General features: G+C 39.9%; 3 protein-coding genes across 3 annotated transcripts; 1 reads left to right on the forward strand and 2 right to left on the reverse strand.

Annotated features, from left to right (window-relative positions):
• Window positions 1-571: 571 nt before the first annotated feature.
• necap2 (NECAP endocytosis associated 2) lies at window positions 572-6,208 on the reverse strand. The gene is made up of 8 exons (XM_071495211.1): window positions 6,023-6,208; window positions 4,526-4,626; window positions 3,534-3,638; window positions 2,970-3,051; window positions 2,283-2,391; window positions 2,020-2,164; window positions 1,827-1,911; window positions 572-1,667 (listed from the first exon to the last, which is right to left on the reverse strand). Exons 1-8 carry the CDS (start codon window positions 6,115-6,117, stop codon window positions 1,622-1,624), a joined length of 768 nt encoding a protein of 255 aa, XP_071351312.1. The 5' UTR covers window positions 6,118-6,208; the 3' UTR covers window positions 572-1,621.
• A 1,047-nt stretch (window positions 6,209-7,255) lies between these two features.
• On the reverse strand, window positions 7,256-12,221 carry LOC139631199 (SUZ RNA-binding domain-containing-like). The gene is made up of 4 exons (XM_071495213.1): window positions 11,893-12,221; window positions 10,372-10,421; window positions 9,995-10,264; window positions 7,256-9,861 (listed from the first exon to the last, which is right to left on the reverse strand). The coding sequence occupies exons 1-4, from the start codon at window positions 11,941-11,943 to the stop codon at window positions 9,750-9,752; spliced, it is 483 nt and encodes a 160-aa protein (XP_071351314.1). The 5' UTR covers window positions 11,944-12,221; the 3' UTR covers window positions 7,256-9,749.
• A 1,478-nt stretch (window positions 12,222-13,699) lies between these two features.
• On the forward strand, window positions 13,700-20,102 carry fbxo42 (F-box protein 42). The gene is made up of 10 exons (XM_071495210.1): window positions 13,700-13,968; window positions 14,904-15,183; window positions 15,426-15,542; window positions 15,926-16,060; window positions 16,899-17,052; window positions 17,180-17,290; window positions 17,694-17,790; window positions 18,054-18,110; window positions 18,235-18,351; window positions 18,444-20,102. Exons 1-10 carry the CDS (start codon window positions 13,813-13,815, stop codon window positions 19,482-19,484), a joined length of 2,265 nt encoding a protein of 754 aa, XP_071351311.1. The 5' UTR covers window positions 13,700-13,812; the 3' UTR covers window positions 19,485-20,102.
• The last annotated feature ends 1,059 nt before the right edge of the window (window positions 20,103-21,161 follow it).

A 21,161-nucleotide genomic window follows, 5' to 3' on the forward strand; every position in this document is an offset into this window, starting at 1 on the left:
ATACCTAATGTGACAGACAATAATCATCTAAGAGGCTTGTGGTGCGGTAGATAAATAGAGGTAAGTTTATTGTAGCTGCAAAACTTCTGTATTATAAAACTACCTTTGTTAGAACTGAAACTTCTCCCCTATTGTTCCTGTGTCATTACACCAGTGTTTGTGTATTTTGAAAGATGCACTTTAGCCTACACATGTGAAATGTTTCTTATATTAAGTCAACATTTCCTAATTGAAATAAATGACTGTGAGAACAGGTCATTGGTAACAATCCATTATTCTATTATTATTTAGTTTATTATTACTTATTAAATTATTGTGTTGATCACATGGGGGAGGTAACTTAACTGAAAGCACAGTATTCAATGCTGATCCCACATACTGTTATCAGCAGTTTTATGAAATATCTATAACTTTTAAATAATGATGTTGTGGTGTTGTTTTGCTGAAAAGTGAAGCGGTGAATGAGCTCAATGAGCTTTAGAGACCAGAGGTATTCAGATAAAATCCCTCTGTAATTCCACAGAGTGACACTGGTTATATTTTACTGATTAACATTAAAAAAAAAAGCCAATGAAATATATAGTTTATTTACAAGAAGACATAGGTTTACATTTTATACACATTTTAGATCTTTTTCAGAAAGGCACTTAATCAAATACTTGATGCAAATTATCAACAGGATTAAGGAAAATTCAATTTGGTAAAAGGCACATTTTAAAAAGCAACAGCACACGAGGAAAAAAAATGTAAATGAAGGGTGTACACAAAACCAAACATGAACAAACCAACATAACATTTTCCAACTTTGACTGACAGACAAAATGGCAATCATGACTTAAGTCCAACACCGTGATTAAAAAATCCTGGTATTTCTGATGAGGGCTTAAAGAGCTTTAATGTAAAACTAATCATCAACTATCAATGTAGCCTTGAAAGATCTCACAGAAAACACACGCACGCACACATGCACACACACACACACACACACCCCTAAACAAAACATGGATACTTCAATAGGTAAACTATTTTACTTTCCCAAACACTAAAGAAAATCTTGAGATGAGTGGCGTTGGTGCAATAGGAGAACTGTATGATAGCAGAAAGAAAACATATTTATGATGTTGTGAAGACAAAGACCAGAGGCATAAAATCAAATCTAGTTCTGAACAGATTGAGAGTGAAAGGAGTAGAAACTAAGAACAAAATACGGGAACATTTTGATTTCAGGCAATGGACAGATGTTTACACCTGGTTAGTGTGAGGAGATAACCTTTCCCTTCAATAATCAATACGCTCACTTTTCTCAAAGAGAGTAGAGGCTCCGACAGTGACAGTTCAGTGGTTATCTGATGACTAAAAATCAAAAGACAGATCCCACTGCATAGCAGAGAGTGAAAAAACAGAATAAGATTGTAAAGAATATGTACATTGTACTGTTTGTTCCTCCAGAGTGTGTTGGTCAGCGGGCTTTAGTTTACATGAACAGATTCTTTACAAGTGCAGTGAATGAGCCGGTCAAGTTTTACTAACAGTTCCTCTCGTTTAGTTTCTTTCTGTTTTCGCACAATGATCCTGTCCATGGAATGTATGGAACCTGAGTGTGTGCACGTTCTCTCACAACTCAACTAAACTGCACCCATCCTGATTTGACAGCTTCTTTACTGGAGCTGTGGAGGAGAGGGGGGTGGAGGATGAGAGTGATGAGGGAGTGAGAAGAGACTCAAAAACAATAACACAAATTTGACAGATGGATGAGATGGATTATTACACAAGAAAAACATGCTGGGGATAATTTCTGAAAAAAAAAAAAAAAAAAAAAAACTTACTTGGAACCTGCAGATGTGAAATCCCCCCACACGTCAGAGCTGGGCTGGGCTGCAGGGACGGGGGACCCGAAGTCCAAAAGAGGGGCTGCGTTTGGAGAAAAACAATTATGGAACGCATGAATGATGTTTATATTGTGTGAAGATGTTTTTAAAAAAAAAAAAAAAAGATCTGATACAAAAGCAGGGTGATTACCAGGGTTTGTCTGAACAGCTGGGACTGTCTGCTGTCCTCCAGGAGGTGGTATGACCCCTCCGGCCTTTGCTCCTGGTGGAGGTGGGAGCAGACCCCCACCCATTGGCCGCGGTTTGGCACCACCTGCATCCTTCTTCTTGATGTTCTGTGGTAGACAGAATCATGACAGTTTATGAATGTTCATATCTTTGTTTTCTTGTCTAAAACTTTATTACAATGTTATTATAGTTTTCTCTTTCCATCTGTGATGGCGACATGCTCACCCCAATGCTGATCTTGATAGTCTGTCCCTCTTTGAAGCTCAGGTCCAGTTTAGGTGCTGCGCTCTGAGAAGCTTCCAGTTTTGCGAGTTCACCTTCTTGCTTCACCCACCTTGAGAAATCAGGTTTATTTTAACTTTGCCATAAATTTTGGTTAAGTTCATCTTCAAAATGTACAGTAGCATGTGCAGTAGCAGATACGGGGCATCGATGTATATTATATATCAATGACTCAACATATTTTACTACACAGTTAGATATTATCAGTTTAAAAAGTATTTTAGCTTTCTCTAAATACATTTTCATTCTAAAATGCTTAAAATAAAAAAAAACATCTTGAAGTCATCAGTCATCATAATGTACTAAGTTGACTCAATAATCAAGTTAAAATAAGATGGATTTTTTTAGGCAGTCAATATGCGAGTGTGCACTTTGGATTAAAATTGACATAGCCATGCAATGTAAATGTGAATTACTGTCCACTTACACAGCAAATATGCAAGTTGCAATGTTGCAGTTTCCATACTAATTTACACTTGAAAAAAGTTACAAAGATGTGTCTCAAACATGCACGAGGTCAAACCAAGATATGTTCATGTACAGTCTGTATGTATAAACACACATTGGGTGCTAAAATGCCTATAGACCAGAGTGTAAGCTAAAATGCCTGTAAAGCAGAGGGTAACTCACTTAAAATGGTCTTGTAAAGCAACATTGAAGTCAAACGAGTCTCCGCGATCAGCAAAACCCAGACCAATAAAAGCATGACGTCCTTCAATCAAAGCAATTAAGACAAAAACACGTTAGAGTATGTTCTGCATCACACGAAAAAACATAAAACAAATATATTTCTGCAATATTTATACAATAAATGTATTATAAATCTTCTGTCACTTGCCAATGCAAATGTGAGACTGACTGACAGATGTGAGAGATGCTGCCATGATGTCACTTTAAAGATTGTGGTGATCATTGATGCAATTTTTTTTCATTGTTCAGAAAGAAGCTACTGCATTCTTTCATTACCATCAGCCAATATGAATACTATTATCTTGACATTATATAAATGTAAATTTAAGAGATGTTCAGCACAGTATATCCACCTACTTTCTTTTAATCAAAGTATTTATTTTATTTCCTATTTTTATTTTATTTGAAAAAGATTTTATACAAAAACTAAGATGTCTTTATAATCGTCATTATAATACAAGTATAACATTTTAAATGGATTTAGTTCTGATGAAAGTGTCTTACCATTGCCATCCTCTATCCGGATCACAAAGTACCTGCTGGAGTCTGTGACTGCTTCAACTACACAACCTGGATACTGTTCGACCGGAGCTTGTGCAAACAGCTCTCCTGCAAAGAACAAATTTACACCACATTGTGCCTTAGGGATATTTTCTGTGTGGTAAACAATCAATTAAAGAAGACCAAGCAAGATAACAGGTGTTTTGATGTACATATTTTCTTTGAGAAAATGACACATGATAAATGTCACTGGAATTGAAGGCAAAACAAGTCTGGATCAACTGTGGTGAATCTGGTGACATTAACATGGTCGAGCTGCGTTTGAGACAAAATAATACGATAAAATGTGAATGAGAAGCAACATGCTTGTATTATCTAATCAGTTGCAAATTCATCACAACAGACACTCACATGTACAACTACATCACAAAACAAGTCACGTGTTTAACTAGCCTGCAGCGTGTGCTGAGCAAACGTGGCAGAAAAAAAATGGAGGATCAGTACACTTGTTAATGTGAAGTAAGCAAGGCCGAAAATCTGCTGTAATCAGTAATGTAAAGCTGTTGCATGTTGTCCTCACACAACTTTTCAGCTTGTCTTCTTCCAACTAATCAACCAAACAAAGACAACCACAGCAACTAACTATTGAAGGATCTATGTTCAGTGCTCGTAAACACTGGCAATGAAGCTCTCTCTCCGTTTCGTGGTTAAACTGGTGGGGATTTCCTGCCATCTTCCTGGCTACACTTATCAGGGCTGCTCCAATGCTCAGAGGAACTGATGGCTCACTTTTAACAGGTCCTTCCTGACACTTGATATTCTGGCGGTTGTGTAACGTTAAGAGACTCACTTCTGAGTCAAAAGAAAGGTTGCATAAAGGAGCTGATAGTGAAGAAGTTCGTCTTGGTGACATTGGTTGAGAGGCCTACAAATGTACATACTGACACACATGCAGGAAATCCAGCCTCACATTTAATGCAAGGAGATTTATTTACCTGTGTTTTTGTCCTCTAACTTGATGAAGGCCATCTTGCCTTTAGCAGTGATTTTCATTCTACCGCTCCATGCAGGTTCATCCAGCTTCCAGTCAGCGGCACTAGAAAAACAAGAGACACACATCTGAATGTTAAAGCGGTTTGTGTAATTCTCATTTACAGGAACAGCTGACTCGATCAATGTCGAACTGTAGCTTTTTATAGCAGAGGGAAGTGAAAGTTTTTAGGAAGACTAAAACAAGACATTGATGTAAATGGCGAGCTCTTTTGTTATGCTGCAACTGAAGAAAAACAATCCTGTGAGGAACTTCAGCTAAAACGCTACAGATTAGTGGATTTTGAGTAAAGTTTTTTTTTTCCCCTCCATCAAGATCACAAATAAACTATCATTTGACAATTACTTCAACTGACTGCTCATGAGCAATGATGCGAGTCCACCCCATAAAATAACAATGTGAGAGAGTTAAAACAAAAGTCATTTAGGTAAGTTTTTCAAGTTTATAAGGTATTACCCACACAGTTAGGTCTATATAACATCAGATATATGTTTGTAAAAGTTTCTTCTGGACACCGAACTACAGCATAACAGCAGTAGTAGTTACTGCTGAATTAATCATCAAGACAGCTCTCATTTACTGGGTCTCAGTGGACACCTCAACACCAGCCTCTGCAAACCTGTAACCTTTATCAGACAGACATTAGCCCAGTGCCAAAATTAACCAGAGACCAGTCAGTACTTTAAAGCTGAAATGATTAAGTTGATTAATCAATTAGTCATCTGACAGAAAATTAAATGGTAACAACTTTGAAAATTGATTCATCATTTGAGTCTTTTTTTAAAAGCAAAAACTAGCACTAATTCACCGGTACCAGTTTCTCAAATGAGAATATTTTCTTTGTGTCTGAAGTTTTCTGGGACAGAAACCTCAAAATTAGGGGGCTATTGGAGTTTTTTTTTTTTTTTTGCACCACTCAATCATTGATTATTATAGAAAATATCTTTCAGATGTATTGATAATGCAAATAATTGTTGAATAGTGCTGCTTTGGCCTAAGTTTTCTGTGTATTCATTACTTGATAAGCACAAAACAAATGCAATATATTTAAATATAAAACCTTATAACAAATGTTTTTTTTCTTAAAGCCCATTTTGAAACAGTGTATTCAGAAGACGTCCAGTTGTGGTTAACGTTATCAGCAATGTCAGCATTTCCCATGTCTTACACAACTCACTCGCTTTCACTTGAGATAAAGTGGCGACCTCGTTTGCACACAGCGGCACCTGTTAGCCACTGTGTTCATCTACTTAAATACTTTATGGACTTTTCTGGGTGTGTGGGCTTTCAGCGTCGACCACATTTAGCAGGGAGACGGAGAAAAGGAGTCACCACCGTCCATGCTAGCCGCGGTCTGTCCGATAATGGAAGTATTAGCGTTAAGTTAGCTTCGCTGAGCGACAGTCGCTACCAGCGCGGCCGCTCCGCGGGGTCATCTTACCGGTATCCACGGTTAGAGGCCCTCGGTGGGATCCGGTAAACGTGAACCTCGGGCTTTACGCAGAGCATTGACTCGTAAGTGTTGTCTTCTGCCATTTTGTCAAGTTTCACTAACTAAAAAAAAAAAAAAAAAAACTAACTTCCGACTTTCAATGGACGCCGCGGCTGGGGGGCAGAACTAGCCGACAACATAGCCCACAGGAGCCGGGCCGCTGATTCAAACAGCGCCGCCTCTGGTCGGGATGATCCGAGCACCTGAAATGTACAGAAACAGATTGAAACAGATTGACGGTAAAAAAAATAAAAAAAAAAAACAAAACTTGATGAGCTTGTCGCTTATCGTGTCTGTCTTCGTAGTTTGATTAATTGCCCTGAATCTTTGAAAGCCCCCACATCCTCCGGCTCCTGGCCTCGGTCCTGAAGAGGGACATTTTAGTTTATAGGCTACTGGGTTCATTTGTTGCAGACTGTTTTATCATATCACTTCATTTTTTTTTCCTGATTGACTGTAAACAAAAATCATCTGACTGTTATTTTCTTTCATAATGGATAAAATATCAGAATATATAGTGAAAAAGGCCCATTATTATCCCTCAAACCATAAGTTGAAATATTCAGTTTCTTTTTTTGCTTGACAAAAGTCAAAAGACATGACACGAACGACTCCTCTGACTGATTTGACTCACCCTGAAGATGTCATCTCAATCCAGTCAACTCTTTCATCAGCAGAGTAACTGTAACTGTTGTCCATAAAACAACACAGCCCTTTACAATTGTATATTCAGTACACAATGTTTGGACATTAGCTCAGTCTGTGGATGCTGTGGGCTGAGCTAAACTGTTGATAGTGGACAAAAAATAAATAAAAATAAGGCCCTGCACACAACAGAGGGGTTTCAGCTAAGATTGCAGACTACACAAACACCATTGAAACTGTGATGGGAGTTTCATGAGGTCAGTGGACTGGTGTAAAACTGTATATTTCACCCTGGGTGTATTTGCTGCTGTTCATTTTCAAATTGCTGCCTCAAATCTAGATTGCCGTCTCAAATCCATAACCTGAGCTCATGTCTAAACAAATCCCTAGGTATAATCCCTCACAAACTTTTATTAATATAAGCTATTTGCAATGTACGGATGCAGGAGGGTGCACAGTACTTTACAAGGAATTTAATTCATACAACCTTCTGCTCAAGAACCAGGTTTCATGAAATATAAAACATACACCAGGCTCTCTCCTTGAAGTGTCTTTATTAAAGGGTATTCAAATTTCATTTGTGTTTTTCAAGTTTCAAAATAACGATGACATCAAATCAGTCTCAAACACAAGAGGAGGTGTGAATGACTGAAGCATTATGGGTAAATCACACAGGTACAGCATGGTTATTTGCTTTTAATGATCAATTTAAAATGATTAGAAATCTCTTTCATTTCATCCCAGTCCCTGGGAGGAGAGTATTACGGGCATGAATAGATATCAGCGACGTTACAACCTTTCATGTCACTCCTCCAGAGCATATTATCGAATAAAACAAAAATACCGATTTATTAAAACTCCAACAGAGAACTTTGTAGCTTTCTGTCCTCAAACAGCAACAAAACCTAAGTTCCACTCTAACTTTAATTCCCAGAGATCATTAGTGAACAATGCACTCCTCTGACCTGAAGTTTCTTATTCTTTGGCAGGTAGTGAGGTTGAATAGGTGGAACAAATGCAGCAGTTTTAGCCACATTCAACCGTTTGCTGTATGGCACATTTGCTCACTGCTGTGTAGAAGCAAAGTGTTTAATTTACTGTTATTTATAGTTTCAGTTCATTACACTTCCTGCAAATAATCAATTTACCTGGAATTATTTGGACAAATTACTGTGAAAGCACAGCCATGGAACATTTACCGAGTGTCGTTCCGTATTTGCCTAAATCTTTAGTTCAGTACGGCTGTAGACTGTGGATCGATTATGTAGGATTTATTCAACAAAATAATTGACCTATTACATGTGCACAAAAAGCAAGATTAAACAGCATGGACTACGCATAACTACCCATGGAAAGTGTAACCAGGGATAAAGGTTATTTAAGGCAAAGGGTCAAAATGTTCAAAACTTGCTGCAGGTTCATGTATTGTGAACCTTTTAATACCTATCAGCACTAGTGAGTCATCAGTATTTGATTACATGATTGATTTCATGGTTTGCTAATTTTCATTTTTGCAAAAAAGCAGACAATGTTGTAAAAGCCTGGTGTGAAAAACAAAAAACAAAAACAAAAACACAGCACTGAAGACATTCATCAAAACCAGGCAGTGGAATCTGGCTTCATTGTAAAGGACAGCGATTAAAAAGTGAGATTTCCATTATTATTTTTATATCATTTTCATACTACAAATCACACATTTCCCTGACCCTGAAAGAATATCTGTCAAAAGGAAGCGTGTGATTATGACTCCACACTGGGCATGAAACTGTTATTTCTGAACAATTAACAACCATCATTTCAATAGCACACAGTTAGTCAACACACTGCAATTAAGTCTTCTTTGCTAGACAGATGAATTGCATTTGGCTATATGAGAAGTTCCAACTTAGCTATATCGATTAGAAGCAGCGAGACAACACAAACAGAGACAAAGATGCATCAGTTCAAATCATGGATAGGTCTGACTTTTTCCAATTTGATGACCTTTAATATGACTCTACCAGTGAAGTTTCCTATGCAGACTACATCATCTATTCTGGCACATACTACTGAGCTCATGACTTAAACATACTATGACTCAGAAAAAAAAAAAAAAAAAACCACACACACAGAAACATGAAAAAAACAAAACAATATAAACTGTTTAAAACAAAACACAGCACAGTCAATACATTAAAAAAAAACAAACAAACAATATTCAGGGTAATATTCATTATTATTGCTTGAATAAGCTTAGATTTAGTGACACTCTGTCCTTTCGATCTGTAATCTTTGGCCACAGGCTGTGTGCCCACCGGGCGGTTCTTCAATAGCCACCAGTGCCAAACACTACGGGCTGTTGAAAGTGCTGGTCTGGGCCACTACAGTATCCAAACACACTTTTGAGCACAGGGCACTTTTACTCAAAGGGTTTTCTATCACCTCGCACTGAAGCTGCTGAACATGCAGTAAATTCTCGGCACTGTCAAGCACTTAATTTCCACTGAACCCAACAAACTGAGGTCAGCTTCCCGGTGGACACCCAGCCATGATCCACGGTCCATCAGTGGAAAGGCCATTTTGTTTGTTTGCATGTCTCCGGGGAATTCCCACAGATGTACAAGCTCTCTTTATTCTCCCTGAAGAGACAGACACCTGATGCCCTGGCACTCAGTTGGCCAATCAGACTTAAAATCATAGGGCACCTCATGGTACATCGAAGTATCACAGTGTGTTGGGATGTGAGGCAAAAACCTGTTCACAGTTTGGAACAGAAGGGGTTTCAGATCTTTGGCTGATCCCTGCCAGCCCCTTGCAACGTTCCACATAAGGGAGAAGACAAGGCGAAAGGCAAAGACCATACCAGTAAGCAGAGAAGAGAGAGGGTGGAGAAGATCATCACAATCCATGCTACGTCTTCATATTTCTAATGTCTGTCAAATTTTATGTCATCTCACCACTCTGCTCTTCATACCACAGACAACCCCTTTAACCGACACCCTTCATGGCCTCTCAGGGAGACAGCTGTTTCCTCGCAGCAGGCAGCACCAGTTTATCTGCAGAGTCGAAAGCCTGAGGTGCCATCTGGGCCGGTGGGCTGGCGGATCACATGATTGTTTGGACGAACTGGTTCTGATGGTTGCTGCGCGCTCAAACGAGCTGGTCTAATGACATAAGGAAAAATGAAGGATAAATTACATGTGTTTTCTTTTCTACTAATATGCATCAACGTCTTTTCTTCTCCTCTTTAACAAATGTGAGTTTTTTTGGGGTTTTTTTGCTATAATTATGTCTTACCTGTCCTGGCATGGATTGTCCTGAGGTGTTTCATCTGAAGAAGCACTACCTAAAATCCTTCTCCTGGCCTCTGCATACTCTGCCTCCCTCTGGGCCAAAGACTTCATCTGCTGAGAGGGTCGAGACGAGGACGCAGGGTTTCCTGTGGTACCGTTATTTGAAGGACGCTTTAAAATTCGAATTTGTGGTGGGGGTGCTGCAGGCAGAGAGTCATCCTGGATTACTATAGCAGTTTGCACAGGTGAACCACCTGAACCCAAGCTGGACTTCCTGCACAGGTCAGAGAGTGTGAAAAAAAATATATTAGAAAAAAAAACCCTCAATGTATACATTAACATCATATGTTAAAGAGTTTGATGAATTTGCTGTTTGCTTACTTTGCCTCCTTATTTATCTTCAGTTTAGCCTCAAGTCTTCTCTCTATTTCCTGAGGAGAAAGACATATTTATTATATTTTTATTGCTGTACAACATTTTCTGTCTCAGAGAATGCAGATACACTGCACTCAGTAACACCACACTGAGGGCCTAACATAGACCAAATTACATTTATTGATAAACTGATTTCTTTTTCATTGCAACTATGCTTCTACTTTGGTTTTTTGCTGGATATGGTATGGGGCTTTACTTTCATTATTCTATGACAAACTGGTGTATACATATCTCAGTATGCGATATTATCAACTAGAGTTGCAACATTAGCTGATTGATCAAAATATGTCACAATTCTCTGGTTTCAGCTTCCTTCTGGTTTCTGTAGTCTTCTATGATAATAAACTCAATATTTCTGGTTTTGGGAAGATTGGGCTGTAGTTGTCGCTTTGGGGAATTTGCATGGACATTTTTCACAATTTACTGACATAATTGACCAAATGACTAATAGATTAATCAAGAAAATAATCGACAGATTAACCGATAATAAAAAACTGTTAGTTGCAACAAGCTCAGGGTGAGTGGATATGAGCATGCAGCCATTCAACCACTGCCTTACTTTGATATCCACAATAATAACATAATTTTCACAGACACTTACAATGTGTCATATTGAAGAGAATGTAAGATTAGATTAAGGCTATGTCTCCTGCAACTAATAGCTAATTTTACAAACTTTGCCACTATCAAATCAAACTGGTTTAGCCTAGGGTGGGTGGAACTTATTCACACAGTTAGGCTGCAGCAAAATGTTTAGTCCGACCAACAGTCCAACCCCAAACAAAAGTCTTGTTTTGAGTATCGATACTCATGGCAGTAGAGTTGATACCAAAGGAAAAATGAATCCATCATATGTTAGATCACATACTGGGCACATGAACACTCTCGGTGCTGCAGTATTTGCATCCCTGTTTATGCATTTGTTATTTACCATTAAAAACAGTCTTGTATTTAAATGAGAATGAATGCCGCATTTTTTGTCTGGCAAAATATCTGTAGTTTGCCTTGTAGTTGTAATCTGGTTATACTGCACCTATTCTCTCTCAGAAAACTGGACTTACTACACTGTTATGTTATTCTAATGATTCACCTCAGCCTGTCATTTCCGCAATGGGCGGGTCTAAACAACGGTGCCATTGGAGGAAAAAGTCTGCTTTGTAAAAATTGTCTTTTCTTTCTGGTTTTTACTCCGATTTTGCAAGCATTATATATAAATATCATGGAGAACAGCAAATGACAAGAGGCCAGACTCAGTCCCACGCCGTTATGGGACAGCGAGGCCTGCAGGACTCAGTCCGGAAGAGCGGCTGCTGTCTCTGACGAGAAAACAAGCCGAATTAATTAAAAAAAATAAAACGTGTATTAGTGTTAAAGCACTACACCCATCCAGCGTATCGTGGATCCTCGCTGCTGAACTGAAACAGGGTCATAACCTGGTTTCCCGCGACATGTGTCAGTGTTTCTCACCCCGCTGTCCGCTGCCTCTTCCCAGCTCTCCGCAACCTCCTCATCCTCCATGTTGGACAGGACCGCGGGCTGGCTCCCTCCTCGGCTCCGCCGCCTAACTTTTTCCCATCCACGCCGAGAGCAATTGACGGAGGGCGGCGTCTGCACCGGCCTGCGGGGAGCTGGGTCTAACGGGGTTTTTCGTGGTCGGATCGAGGCTGGAGGAGCGGATTCACAAACCTTTCCCTCGCCGTGTGTTAGCCTGTTAGCTTGTCGCTCCGCCGCGGACTCCCCCCGCCGCTCCTCCGGCGGCCTGTCACTTTAAATCTGGCGTCACGTCCACCGCGGTAACTCAGGCTGCCGGTGCTTTCCACACACCGGTGAGGGGGGGCTGTATTATTTTCTACCTGTTGATAGTTATGTTTGCTGAGGTTTTTTTTTTTTGTTTTTTTTTTTTAACATCTAGACCACATTGACTTACTACTTAAAACTACTTATCAAATCTGGACTACATTATCCCAGACAGACTTAAGACGCTTTAAAACATAATTTCAAAAAAAGTGTAAAAACGCATTAAAAGGAGATTTCACAGTGATGCCTCTCAAATTTAAAACAGAGAAAGGGAAATTAAGTTATGTTAGGTTAGATATGTGGCCAACTTCCAACCTACTGGAGATAAAACAAATTAAATTCTGACTTTAACAAAACTAAGTCTATTGCATCAGTCAAATAATATATAAAATAAATAAATATACATGTGTTTATTTATTTTATATATTATTTGACTATTTTAAAATATTTGTGTTTCAATATTTTAAAATAGTTAAATAAAAACACAGTTTTAATATTTTTGAAGAATTAAATCAAAATCTTAGCTTAGACTTACTGCATTTTCACTTACATATGCAAAATTTGGCAATTGGAAAAAAAAAAACTAAAATCAATTTTTAAAAAATGCTCCCATTACCCTTTTGGAAATAAAAGATTAAAACATCAAATAAAAGACAACAACAATGACAACAAAAGAGGTTGGTTTCACAAAATGCACAGTAGATGTCAATGTCGTTTTTGTATTTAAGCGGTGGGCTGTAACTAAATACATTCACTTAAGTTAGGTTGGAGGCTCTTGTACTTTACTTGCTTATTTTAGCCATCTGCACTTTCCACTTCTACTCAAAAACAAGGACAATATTGTATTTCTGTGATGTACTTTTTTTTATACTATTGTAGTACTCTACTACATTTATTTGGCACCTTTGGTAACTAGTTACTTTACACATAAAAATGTTCACATTAAAACCTATGAAGAGCTACCAAACAGTATAGTGTAGTTAAAAACAAATGGTCGATTAATCACTTTAAAATTAATTGGCAACTGTTTTGATAATCATTTAAATAATTTAATCATGGTTCCATGTGATCAAGTCGGGCTCTGGGTAACTGATAGGCATTTATCATTATTTTCTCAATTGTTTTAAACCAAACAATCAATTGATTAACTGAAAAAATATCATCAGATTAATAATGAAAATAATCATTAGTCAACTGCAACAGCAAAACCCTGCTTTTACATTGATACAGGAGTAATAATGTAATCATGTAAAGTATAGACTAAAGTTTAACATTTTTCTGCACTGAATACTTTCACTTTAGACACTTACAGTACATTTTCCTAATTATAGGCTACTTACACACTTTCACTTAACATTTTAAATGCAAGAACTTTACATTTTATTAGTATTTGAGGTGTGTGTATGCGGTATTAATGCATTTATTTAAATAAGGGATCTCAATACTTCTCCCATATTGACATTTTCTATATTTTAAGTTGGTTTTACAGGGTGATCACAGCTTTCCCCTGGACAACACTTTTGCCTGCGGCGGCTGGGGGCGCAGTGTCTGGGGCCGGGGACCCACCCTGGCACCACGGACGGTCCGCGGATGCTGGAGCGTCGCTGTGCTGCGGAGGACGCTCTTCACAGAGCGGAAGATGGCGACTGTTTGGAGGCTGCAGAGGAACCTCCGGAGCTGATACCGGGAGGAGGAGAGGAGAAGACACACACTCAGAGCCCCCAGAAGACCACGTCTCAAACAACGGTATTAACAACGCCGGGTTCGGGGTTTTCGGTTTCAGGGTTGAAATCTCGACGGTGTCTGACATTAGAGGAGCTTCCGTTAGCAAAGATTACCAGCAGTTCCCCCTGATTGAAGATAGCGGCTAGCTTGTTAGCTGCCAGGGTGTAACTGAGACCTGAAATGATGTCGTGTCATTGAGATAATTAAGAAGTGAATGGGTTTCCATGCTGTGTCGAGCAGAGGTATTTAAAAGAAAACCCGTAAACGGTGGCTCGTTAGCTTTATCTAAAGATTCATTAATGCTAACGTTAGCTTGGGTGCTCATGATAAGTTAGCTAGCGTCGTTAGCCAGTGCTAGCACAAATTCTCTGAGGATCAAACGTTAAATTCAGCAACATGTACCTGCCGGTTAGTCAGCGAAAAAGTGTTTTGCAGCAAAAGTCATGCCTCGTTTAGCCATATGACACATCGCACGTTTAATGTATTTTTTCTATGTAAATATCTTTGGGAGATAATTAGCATTAGCAGTCCAACATTTAATTTATTATGTGACGGCTAACGACAGCTAGTTAGATGCAGCTAACGATTCAAGAGGGACGTGCTGTGTGCAGGGGCCAGCTGTTCAGGCTAAAGAAAGGGCACCACCCGTTTTAAACAATGGATGTAACAATTAGGCTCACTTCCACAAAAATGTTATGCTGGTTACAGCTCTGCAGTGTCATTGGGTTTCCAGGGTAGGATCAGATCTCATCCAGTTTTCTTTAAGGATTTCTCTTTAAATTTGCTTTGCAGAAATCCAGTACAGGGCAGATGTAAAATGGGTGAGGTAACTGGCATAAATAAAATAATTGACTTAAAAGCTGTTTTAGTGTAGCTAACTGTGGCTAATAGTAAGCTCCGGAGCATCATCATCACCGGTGCATACATCACTAATATGTCTCCCCATGTCTCAACAGACAATAATGTCCCGCTCCCCTGACAATGAGGATGGATGCTTTGTTGCCATGGATACAGAGGACGATGGTACAGAGCCTGCTGGGATAGCGGAGGAAGCAGAGGCAAATATGGGGTCCTGCCGACAAGAAGGGAACATGGACAGTGGTGCCAAAAGAGGGGGGAGAACAATGGTGGAGTTGCCAGAGGAAGTTCTTGAATATATTCTGTCCTTCCTCTCACCTTACCAGGAGCACAAGACTGCTGCGCTTGTATGTAAGCAGTGGTATCGCCTTATTAAAGGTATGCCTCTTGTATTTGCGTAAACTTGATCAAAACTGAATCAGAAGGTAGACTGGTTAGCATCACTGTGGGTGTGAGTGCACCATGAGTAAAGCAGTGAAACAAAGCTTTAAACACCTCAGAAGGAAAACTTAAACAGCAATGACTCATTAAAATGTGCTTATTTGCCAGTTTGAACATTCTGCAAGTGGAAACATGACCTCTTGTGTACCTTTTATTTTCTTACATTATCTCTTAACTAGGTGTTGCTTATCAGTGCTACCATGGTTTCTTGAGAGCTGTCCAGGAGGGAAATATCCAGTGGGAAAGTCGCACATACCCATATCCAGGAACCCCTATCACTCAGCGCTTCTCACACAGTCAGTATATGCTGCTTTACCACACTTTGAGTTCAACATCATGTACACAGTGTTGAATGACACCCGCTTTTTCCAGTAATCCCATGAAATTGCTGAGAAATACAGTACTTCAGGTTTTGCATCTAGTACCTAAAAATGTTTTAATGCAATTTTATCTATGGATCAGGTTATGAGTCCAGCAGATAAATTGCCTTCTGCCCTGTGCAAGATTAGTGATTTATGAAAAGAGCAAAATCAGATCTGTGATCCGTTTTGTTATCAGATGGACTCCAACATCATTTAAAGATTTAGAGTATCTGAGTTTATATTTTCACTCAAAACTCTCACTGCTGCAGTTTGCTGTAAATTTGTGGCTGATTTTTCTTTTTGTTTTTGGGTTGCAGGTGCATGTTATTATGACTCAAACCAGTCCATGTATGTGTTTGGGGGTTGCACTCAGAGTAGCTGCAATGCTGCCTTTAATGATCTATGGAGACTTGACCTCAACAGCAAGGAGTGGATCCGACCTTTAGCCTCAGGTACGAGTACATGAGGCTTATGTAAGGTGAACTGTGGGAGGGTGAACCACATTTGTGAATAAAGTGGTCAGAAGCTTAACAGCAGCAGCTAAGTGCACAGTGTTAGAGGAGGTGGCAATAAAAAAGAAAGAAGCACTGCTAAAATGAGATTGTACTGAAATAATTTCATTGGTGCATTCTATGTACGTACACAGAGCTTATTGTGCCTTTTATGAAATTGCATGCTGAGGATTAAGAGGCTCATCTCTGAGCATGTCAGTTCACAGCTTCTCCACATGGGTCTTGAGTGGCCACTTGTGATCAGATCTCACTTCCTTGCTCTATATGCAAGTGATAACGTATGCATAGTTTTTAGCCACACTTACTGTGACAAGTGTGTGTGTGTGTGTTAGTGAGAGAGAGAGAGAGAGGCAAGGAAGGAGGGAGCAGGGCAAGGACTGAGCGAATACACTTAAATAAGGTTTTAGAACAGGGCCTAAGTCACCTCTGCAAAGAGCATCTTCTGTCGGGGACTTTGTCTAATGTATCATTGAAGTCATTAAGTTATCGTTCATGTAATGCTTTAAAAAACAAAAAAAAAAGTCCACTTGTATGTGAGGTGGAAAAAATATTACCTAGTCTTAGTGTGTGACATGTTTTTCCATTTCTGTTCAGCCATTTTAACATAAGGAAATAAGTGGGAGTAAACTAAAAGTTTTTGGGTCAGTTTGAGTCAGTCATTTTCTCTGTTGAACTTTTCTGGGTTTATTTATTAGATTAAAGATTTATAGGTGTTTCAAGGATCATGCTTATTCAACAAAAAGTATAAAAATTCTATCTCTACTCCTTTCTTTTACAGGCTCTTATCCATCTCCTAAAGCTGGAGCGACTCTAGTGATGCACAAAGATCTGTTAGTGCTCTTTGGGGGGTGGACTCGCCCCAGCCCTTACCCACTGCACCAACCAGAAAGGTTTTTTGATGAAATCCACACATACTCTCCTTCAAAGAACTGGTGAGCTGGATTTCAGTGCTGGAAGTTAGATGGTGTAGTCATGACAAGTCATGAAGTAGTTGAAGCTTAGTACATTTCAACATCATTTTTCTCTCTGTTTGATTTATTATGTTTTTTCCTGTATCAGGTGGAACTGTATTGTAACAACACATGGACCTCCACCTATGGCTGGCCACTCTTCCTCTGTAATTGGAAACACCATGGTGGTTTTCGGGGGATCATTAGGAGCACGTCAAATGTATGCATGTATTACTTGAGTTGAAATACCCTTTAACTATAACTGAGCTGCATAAATTAAAGCTGAAATATCTAACTTCATCAAGTCATGTTTGCAAAGGTCTTTCACCTCGTTTCTAGACAGTAAAAATGTTATTGACTTCTCAGGTGTCAGGTGATTGTGGGTATATTCTGTACTGGATAGTTACATCACCTTAGTTACAGCTGCAGAGCTCAAAGCCACTGTTGTTAAGCCCATAAAGTGCAAGAAAATAGACTTAAAGCCTAAAAGGAAACTTGGGTTTTGTGACTAAAGTCCAAGTGACATGACCTGTTAACACAGCCTGCACAGTCAGTACAGTTAATGAATGAAAACCTTGGCTGTCACACCTCACTGTGTTCTGCCCTTTGTTGGTTCTTACCAGGAGTAATGAAGTCTGGGTTCTGGACCTAGAGCAGTGGTCCTGGTCCAAACCACCCATATCTGGCCCCTCACCACACCCACGAGGAGGCCAGTCACAAGTAAGGATTCCTTCATTGATTCATTCATCAAAATAATCCATTGTATTTTTAACCATGTTGGATAGTGTAACTGTTAATTGCAACTTTAAAGGAGATATTTGTAGCAATAGCAAAACTTACAAAAAGCTCCTTTTAAGACTCCTTTTAAGACTGGTTTCCCATCTCCATACAGTTTGCAAATTGGTGAAGTTGTGCCACAGACCCCCACTTACCTTTTTTTATATGGCATTAACAATGATACCTTTTTAAACATTTCCTATTAGATTGTCATTGATGATCAGACGTTGCTCATCTTGGGAGGCTGTGGTGGCCCTAATGCAGTAAGAGGTTTTTTTTTCCCCTTATTTTAGTATCAGTCCAACATTTTTGTATCTCTCAGCAAAGGTTTCATGTGACTACAAATGATTACAGTTTTAAATTAACCTTTTATTTTGTATGTTAAAGCTCCTTAAAGATGCCTGGCTGCTTCACATGAATGCACCACCATGGAGGTGGCAGCAGCTGCAGGTGGAAAATGAGGACCATGGAGCCCCAGAGCTTTGGTGTCACCCAGCTTGTAGAGTTAGTATCTGTCTTAACTATCAGTCATCGTGTGTGCATGAAATCATTAAATGCATCACTAATGTGTCATCCTTTCTTTCATCTTCTTCAAGGTGGGTCAGTGTGTGGTGGTTTTCTCACAGGCTCCATCTGGTCGTGCACCACTCAGCCCAAGTCTTAATTCTCGGCCCTCCCCCATAAGTGCCACACCTGCCCCTCTGGGCCCCGAACCGCCTTCCTTGCGCTCTCAATCTCCTGTTCGGAGTGGAGCTGCCGGTGTTGTCCTGGGAGCTGTCGAAGAGGCTCCATGTGTAAATGGTCGATGGGGAACGTTGAGACCTCGGCCGTCAGCGAGAGGGAGTGCCAGAGATGGAAGCCCATCCTCATCGCAACAGCCGTCTCCCTTACAAGGCCCAGACAGCCCTCCACTTCCTCCACTTCCTCCATTATTAAATGGCTCCTCCCCTTCCCCCCGGACCAGCCCAGCCCAGGCTGCATCTCCTCCTTCTCGCCCTCACCCGCCTGCCTCCACAGACTATGGCTGGGAGTCTCCCCCTTCTGCCTCCCACCATGTTGAGGTGCCCAGCACCAACGGCCTACATACACCTCCTGCAGGCTCCCCACACACTCCCCCAGGAGCAGTGTCCCCCGCTGCCTTACGACGAGGTCTGGAGGCAGTGAAAAACAAATCTTCCTCATCTTTACCATCTTCATCTTCATCGTCTTCCCTTCAGACACAAGGAGCATCTCCTGGAGGAGCAGGTCCTCCTGGAACCCCTCCCTCATCATCATCTAGCCCTCCACAGGCTGCTGGAGCTGATGGACACGCTATCCCACCAATTGCACGGCGTCTTGGCCATCACCCACCTCAGAGCCTGAACGTAGGCAAACCTCTGTACCAGTCTCTCAACTGCAAGCCAATGCAGATGTATGTGCTGGATGTGTCACGGGCCAAATCTGCTGGGGTGGTGTCCTGGAGAGTTTATGGGAATGGGACTCCCGCAGCAGTTACAGGGCCACCGGAGACCAGCCTTCACACAGTGGTACAGGGCAGGGGAGAGCTCATCATTTTTGGAGGCCTCATGGACAAAAAACAGAATGTGAAGTACTACCCTAAAACCAACGCCTTGTACTTTGTACGCGCTAAAAGGTAATGCAGCTCCAGGCAGGATTGGAAAGACAGACGCTTCGCCCTGTGACCACACAAGGGAACTGACACACAAGGCCTTTTTCCTATAGAAAGGATTATGGGAAAAGAACATAATCATTGTTAGATGTTCCACTTCAGAACTTCACGATCCCCCCTTCTGCCTACTGCAAGCATTCAACATAAAACACTTTAACTACACTTTGATAAAAACATTGGTTGAGTGAGAATCTTGGCTGGCTGTGTGTGTGTGTGTGTGTGTGTTTGTGAGTGAATGCAGTGATTAGAGAGAACAGGACATTTCTTGTTGTTCCCCAAAAGGTGATCAACTAAACAATAATTTTTCTGTTTTTCTGTGTCACCCTCCTCTGAACTCTTGAAAGAGAGGAACTCTGGAAGAATGGACACTGTTGACAGAAAAGGTTGACCTTGCTTTTTGTATCACTCTTTAAGCCTGCAATGTTTACATTGAAAACAGTGAGAGTGTGTGTGTATGTGTGTGTTATGTGTGCACGGTGGTGGTTAAAAGTTGTTGACTAATGTGTGTCGGGGGCCATGGTGGGTGAGAGAGATGGCACTGTACTATAAACATAGTTAAACAATAAAGGCCTCCATGTCTGCTCTGTCACTGCCTTAACATTCCTTGTGTGTGTGTGAGAGAGTCATTGCTGCGTTTGTTGAGAAAAAACATCTCATGACAAGGTTCATTAGTAGCTGTTATGGAGCTTTCAGTTAAATTACATGATCTTCTATAACTTGATCTATAACTTTTTGTTATCTGGCTTGACTCAACCTAACGTCGATGTCCCAGATAACCTGTACTATGAAGCTAGCTATCAACTGACTCAGTTAACGCTGGCTTTACCTATCCGGCTAAGAGCACATTCACGTGAAAGAAGCGGAGTTTTTAATTATAAGCAACTTCATCAGAACCATGAATAGAGTACTTAATATGATAGGAGAAAGAACTCAAAGTCAAAGTCTGCTTTATTGTCAATTATGCTACACGTACAGGACATACAGCACAATTGAAATTTCAGTCCTCTCTGACCCACGGTGCAGATAAAATAAAATAAAATAAAGATATAAATATAAAATATAAATGTAATGTAAACAGCTTTTTACAAAAGGACAATGCCATGTAGTGCAATGATATAGTGCAGTGATACAGTGCATAAATAATCATGACAGTACATGGCAACTGTGACACCTGTGGGTAAATTCATTTACAGCAACATCCAAATGTGACATTTAACAAGGTAAATATCTTAAAGATATGATCAAATGACTAGAATAAAAAAGCACTAGACATAATTACTAATGATAAGTGCACAAATTATTAAGTTTCTTATTGATGTAATTCATGTCAGATGAGTTCAGTCTGGCTGAAATGTTCGTTTATAATCATGGAAATATTTAACTGTGGATCATTTTTCCAATCAAAGACTTTAGAGATTTAGTTTTTATTTTCCATTATCATTAAGTCTCATGTTATACTGAGCTGCAGTGATGAAGAGAGTAAAAGCATCAAATGCTCAAATGAAGCTATAATAGTTGTTATATAGTTATTTAGTGTGATAAACTCTCCTCTGTTTACTAGAAGCTATGTTTTTAAAACCAGAGTGGACACATGAAGAGACTCAAACAGCAAAATGAACTGACTGATTTATATAAATATCTACTA

Source organism: Trachinotus anak, unplaced genomic scaffold, assembly GCF_046630095.1.
Source record: "Trachinotus anak isolate AG129_WGS33_773 ecotype Australia unplaced genomic scaffold, CSIRO_AGI_Tana_v1 ptg000013l, whole genome shotgun sequence".
NCBI classification, from domain to species: domain Eukaryota; kingdom Metazoa; phylum Chordata; class Actinopteri; order Carangiformes; family Carangidae; genus Trachinotus; species Trachinotus anak.

Bases quoted from the DNA above. Each gene is read 5' to 3' on its own strand.
- LOC139631199 (XM_071495213.1), bottom strand. From the start codon at position 11,943: ATGGAGGATGAGGAGGTTGCGGAGAGCTGGGAAGAGGCAGCGGACAGC. The intron at 10,422-11,892 runs GTGAGAAACACT...CTTTCTCCTCAG, and splicing joins AAGAGGCAGCGGACAGCGGG to GAAATAGAGAGAAGACTTGA. The intron at 9,862-9,994 runs GTAAGACATAAT...TTATGTCATTAG, and splicing joins GACAATCCATGCCAGGACAG to ACCAGCTCGTTTGAGCGCGC.
- fbxo42 (XM_071495210.1), top strand. From the start codon at position 13,813: ATGCTGGAGCGTCGCTGTGCTGCGGAGGACGCTCTTCACAGAGCGGAA. The intron at 17,291-17,693 runs GTATGCATGTAT...GGTTCTTACCAG, and splicing joins TCATTAGGAGCACGTCAAAT to GAGTAATGAAGTCTGGGTTC. The intron at 18,352-18,443 runs GTTAGTATCTGT...ATCTTCTTCAAG, and splicing joins GGTGTCACCCAGCTTGTAGA to GTGGGTCAGTGTGTGGTGGT.
- necap2 (XM_071495211.1), bottom strand. From the start codon at position 6,117: ATGGCAGAAGACAACACTTACGAGTCAATGCTCTGCGTAAAGCCCGAG. The intron at 4,627-6,022 runs GTAAGATGACCC...TTGTTTTTCTAG, and splicing joins GCCTCTAACCGTGGATACCG to TGCCGCTGACTGGAAGCTGG. The intron at 2,392-2,969 runs GTGAGTTACCCT...TGATTTCTCAAG, and splicing joins GCTTTACAAGACCATTTTAA to GTGGGTGAAGCAAGAAGGTG.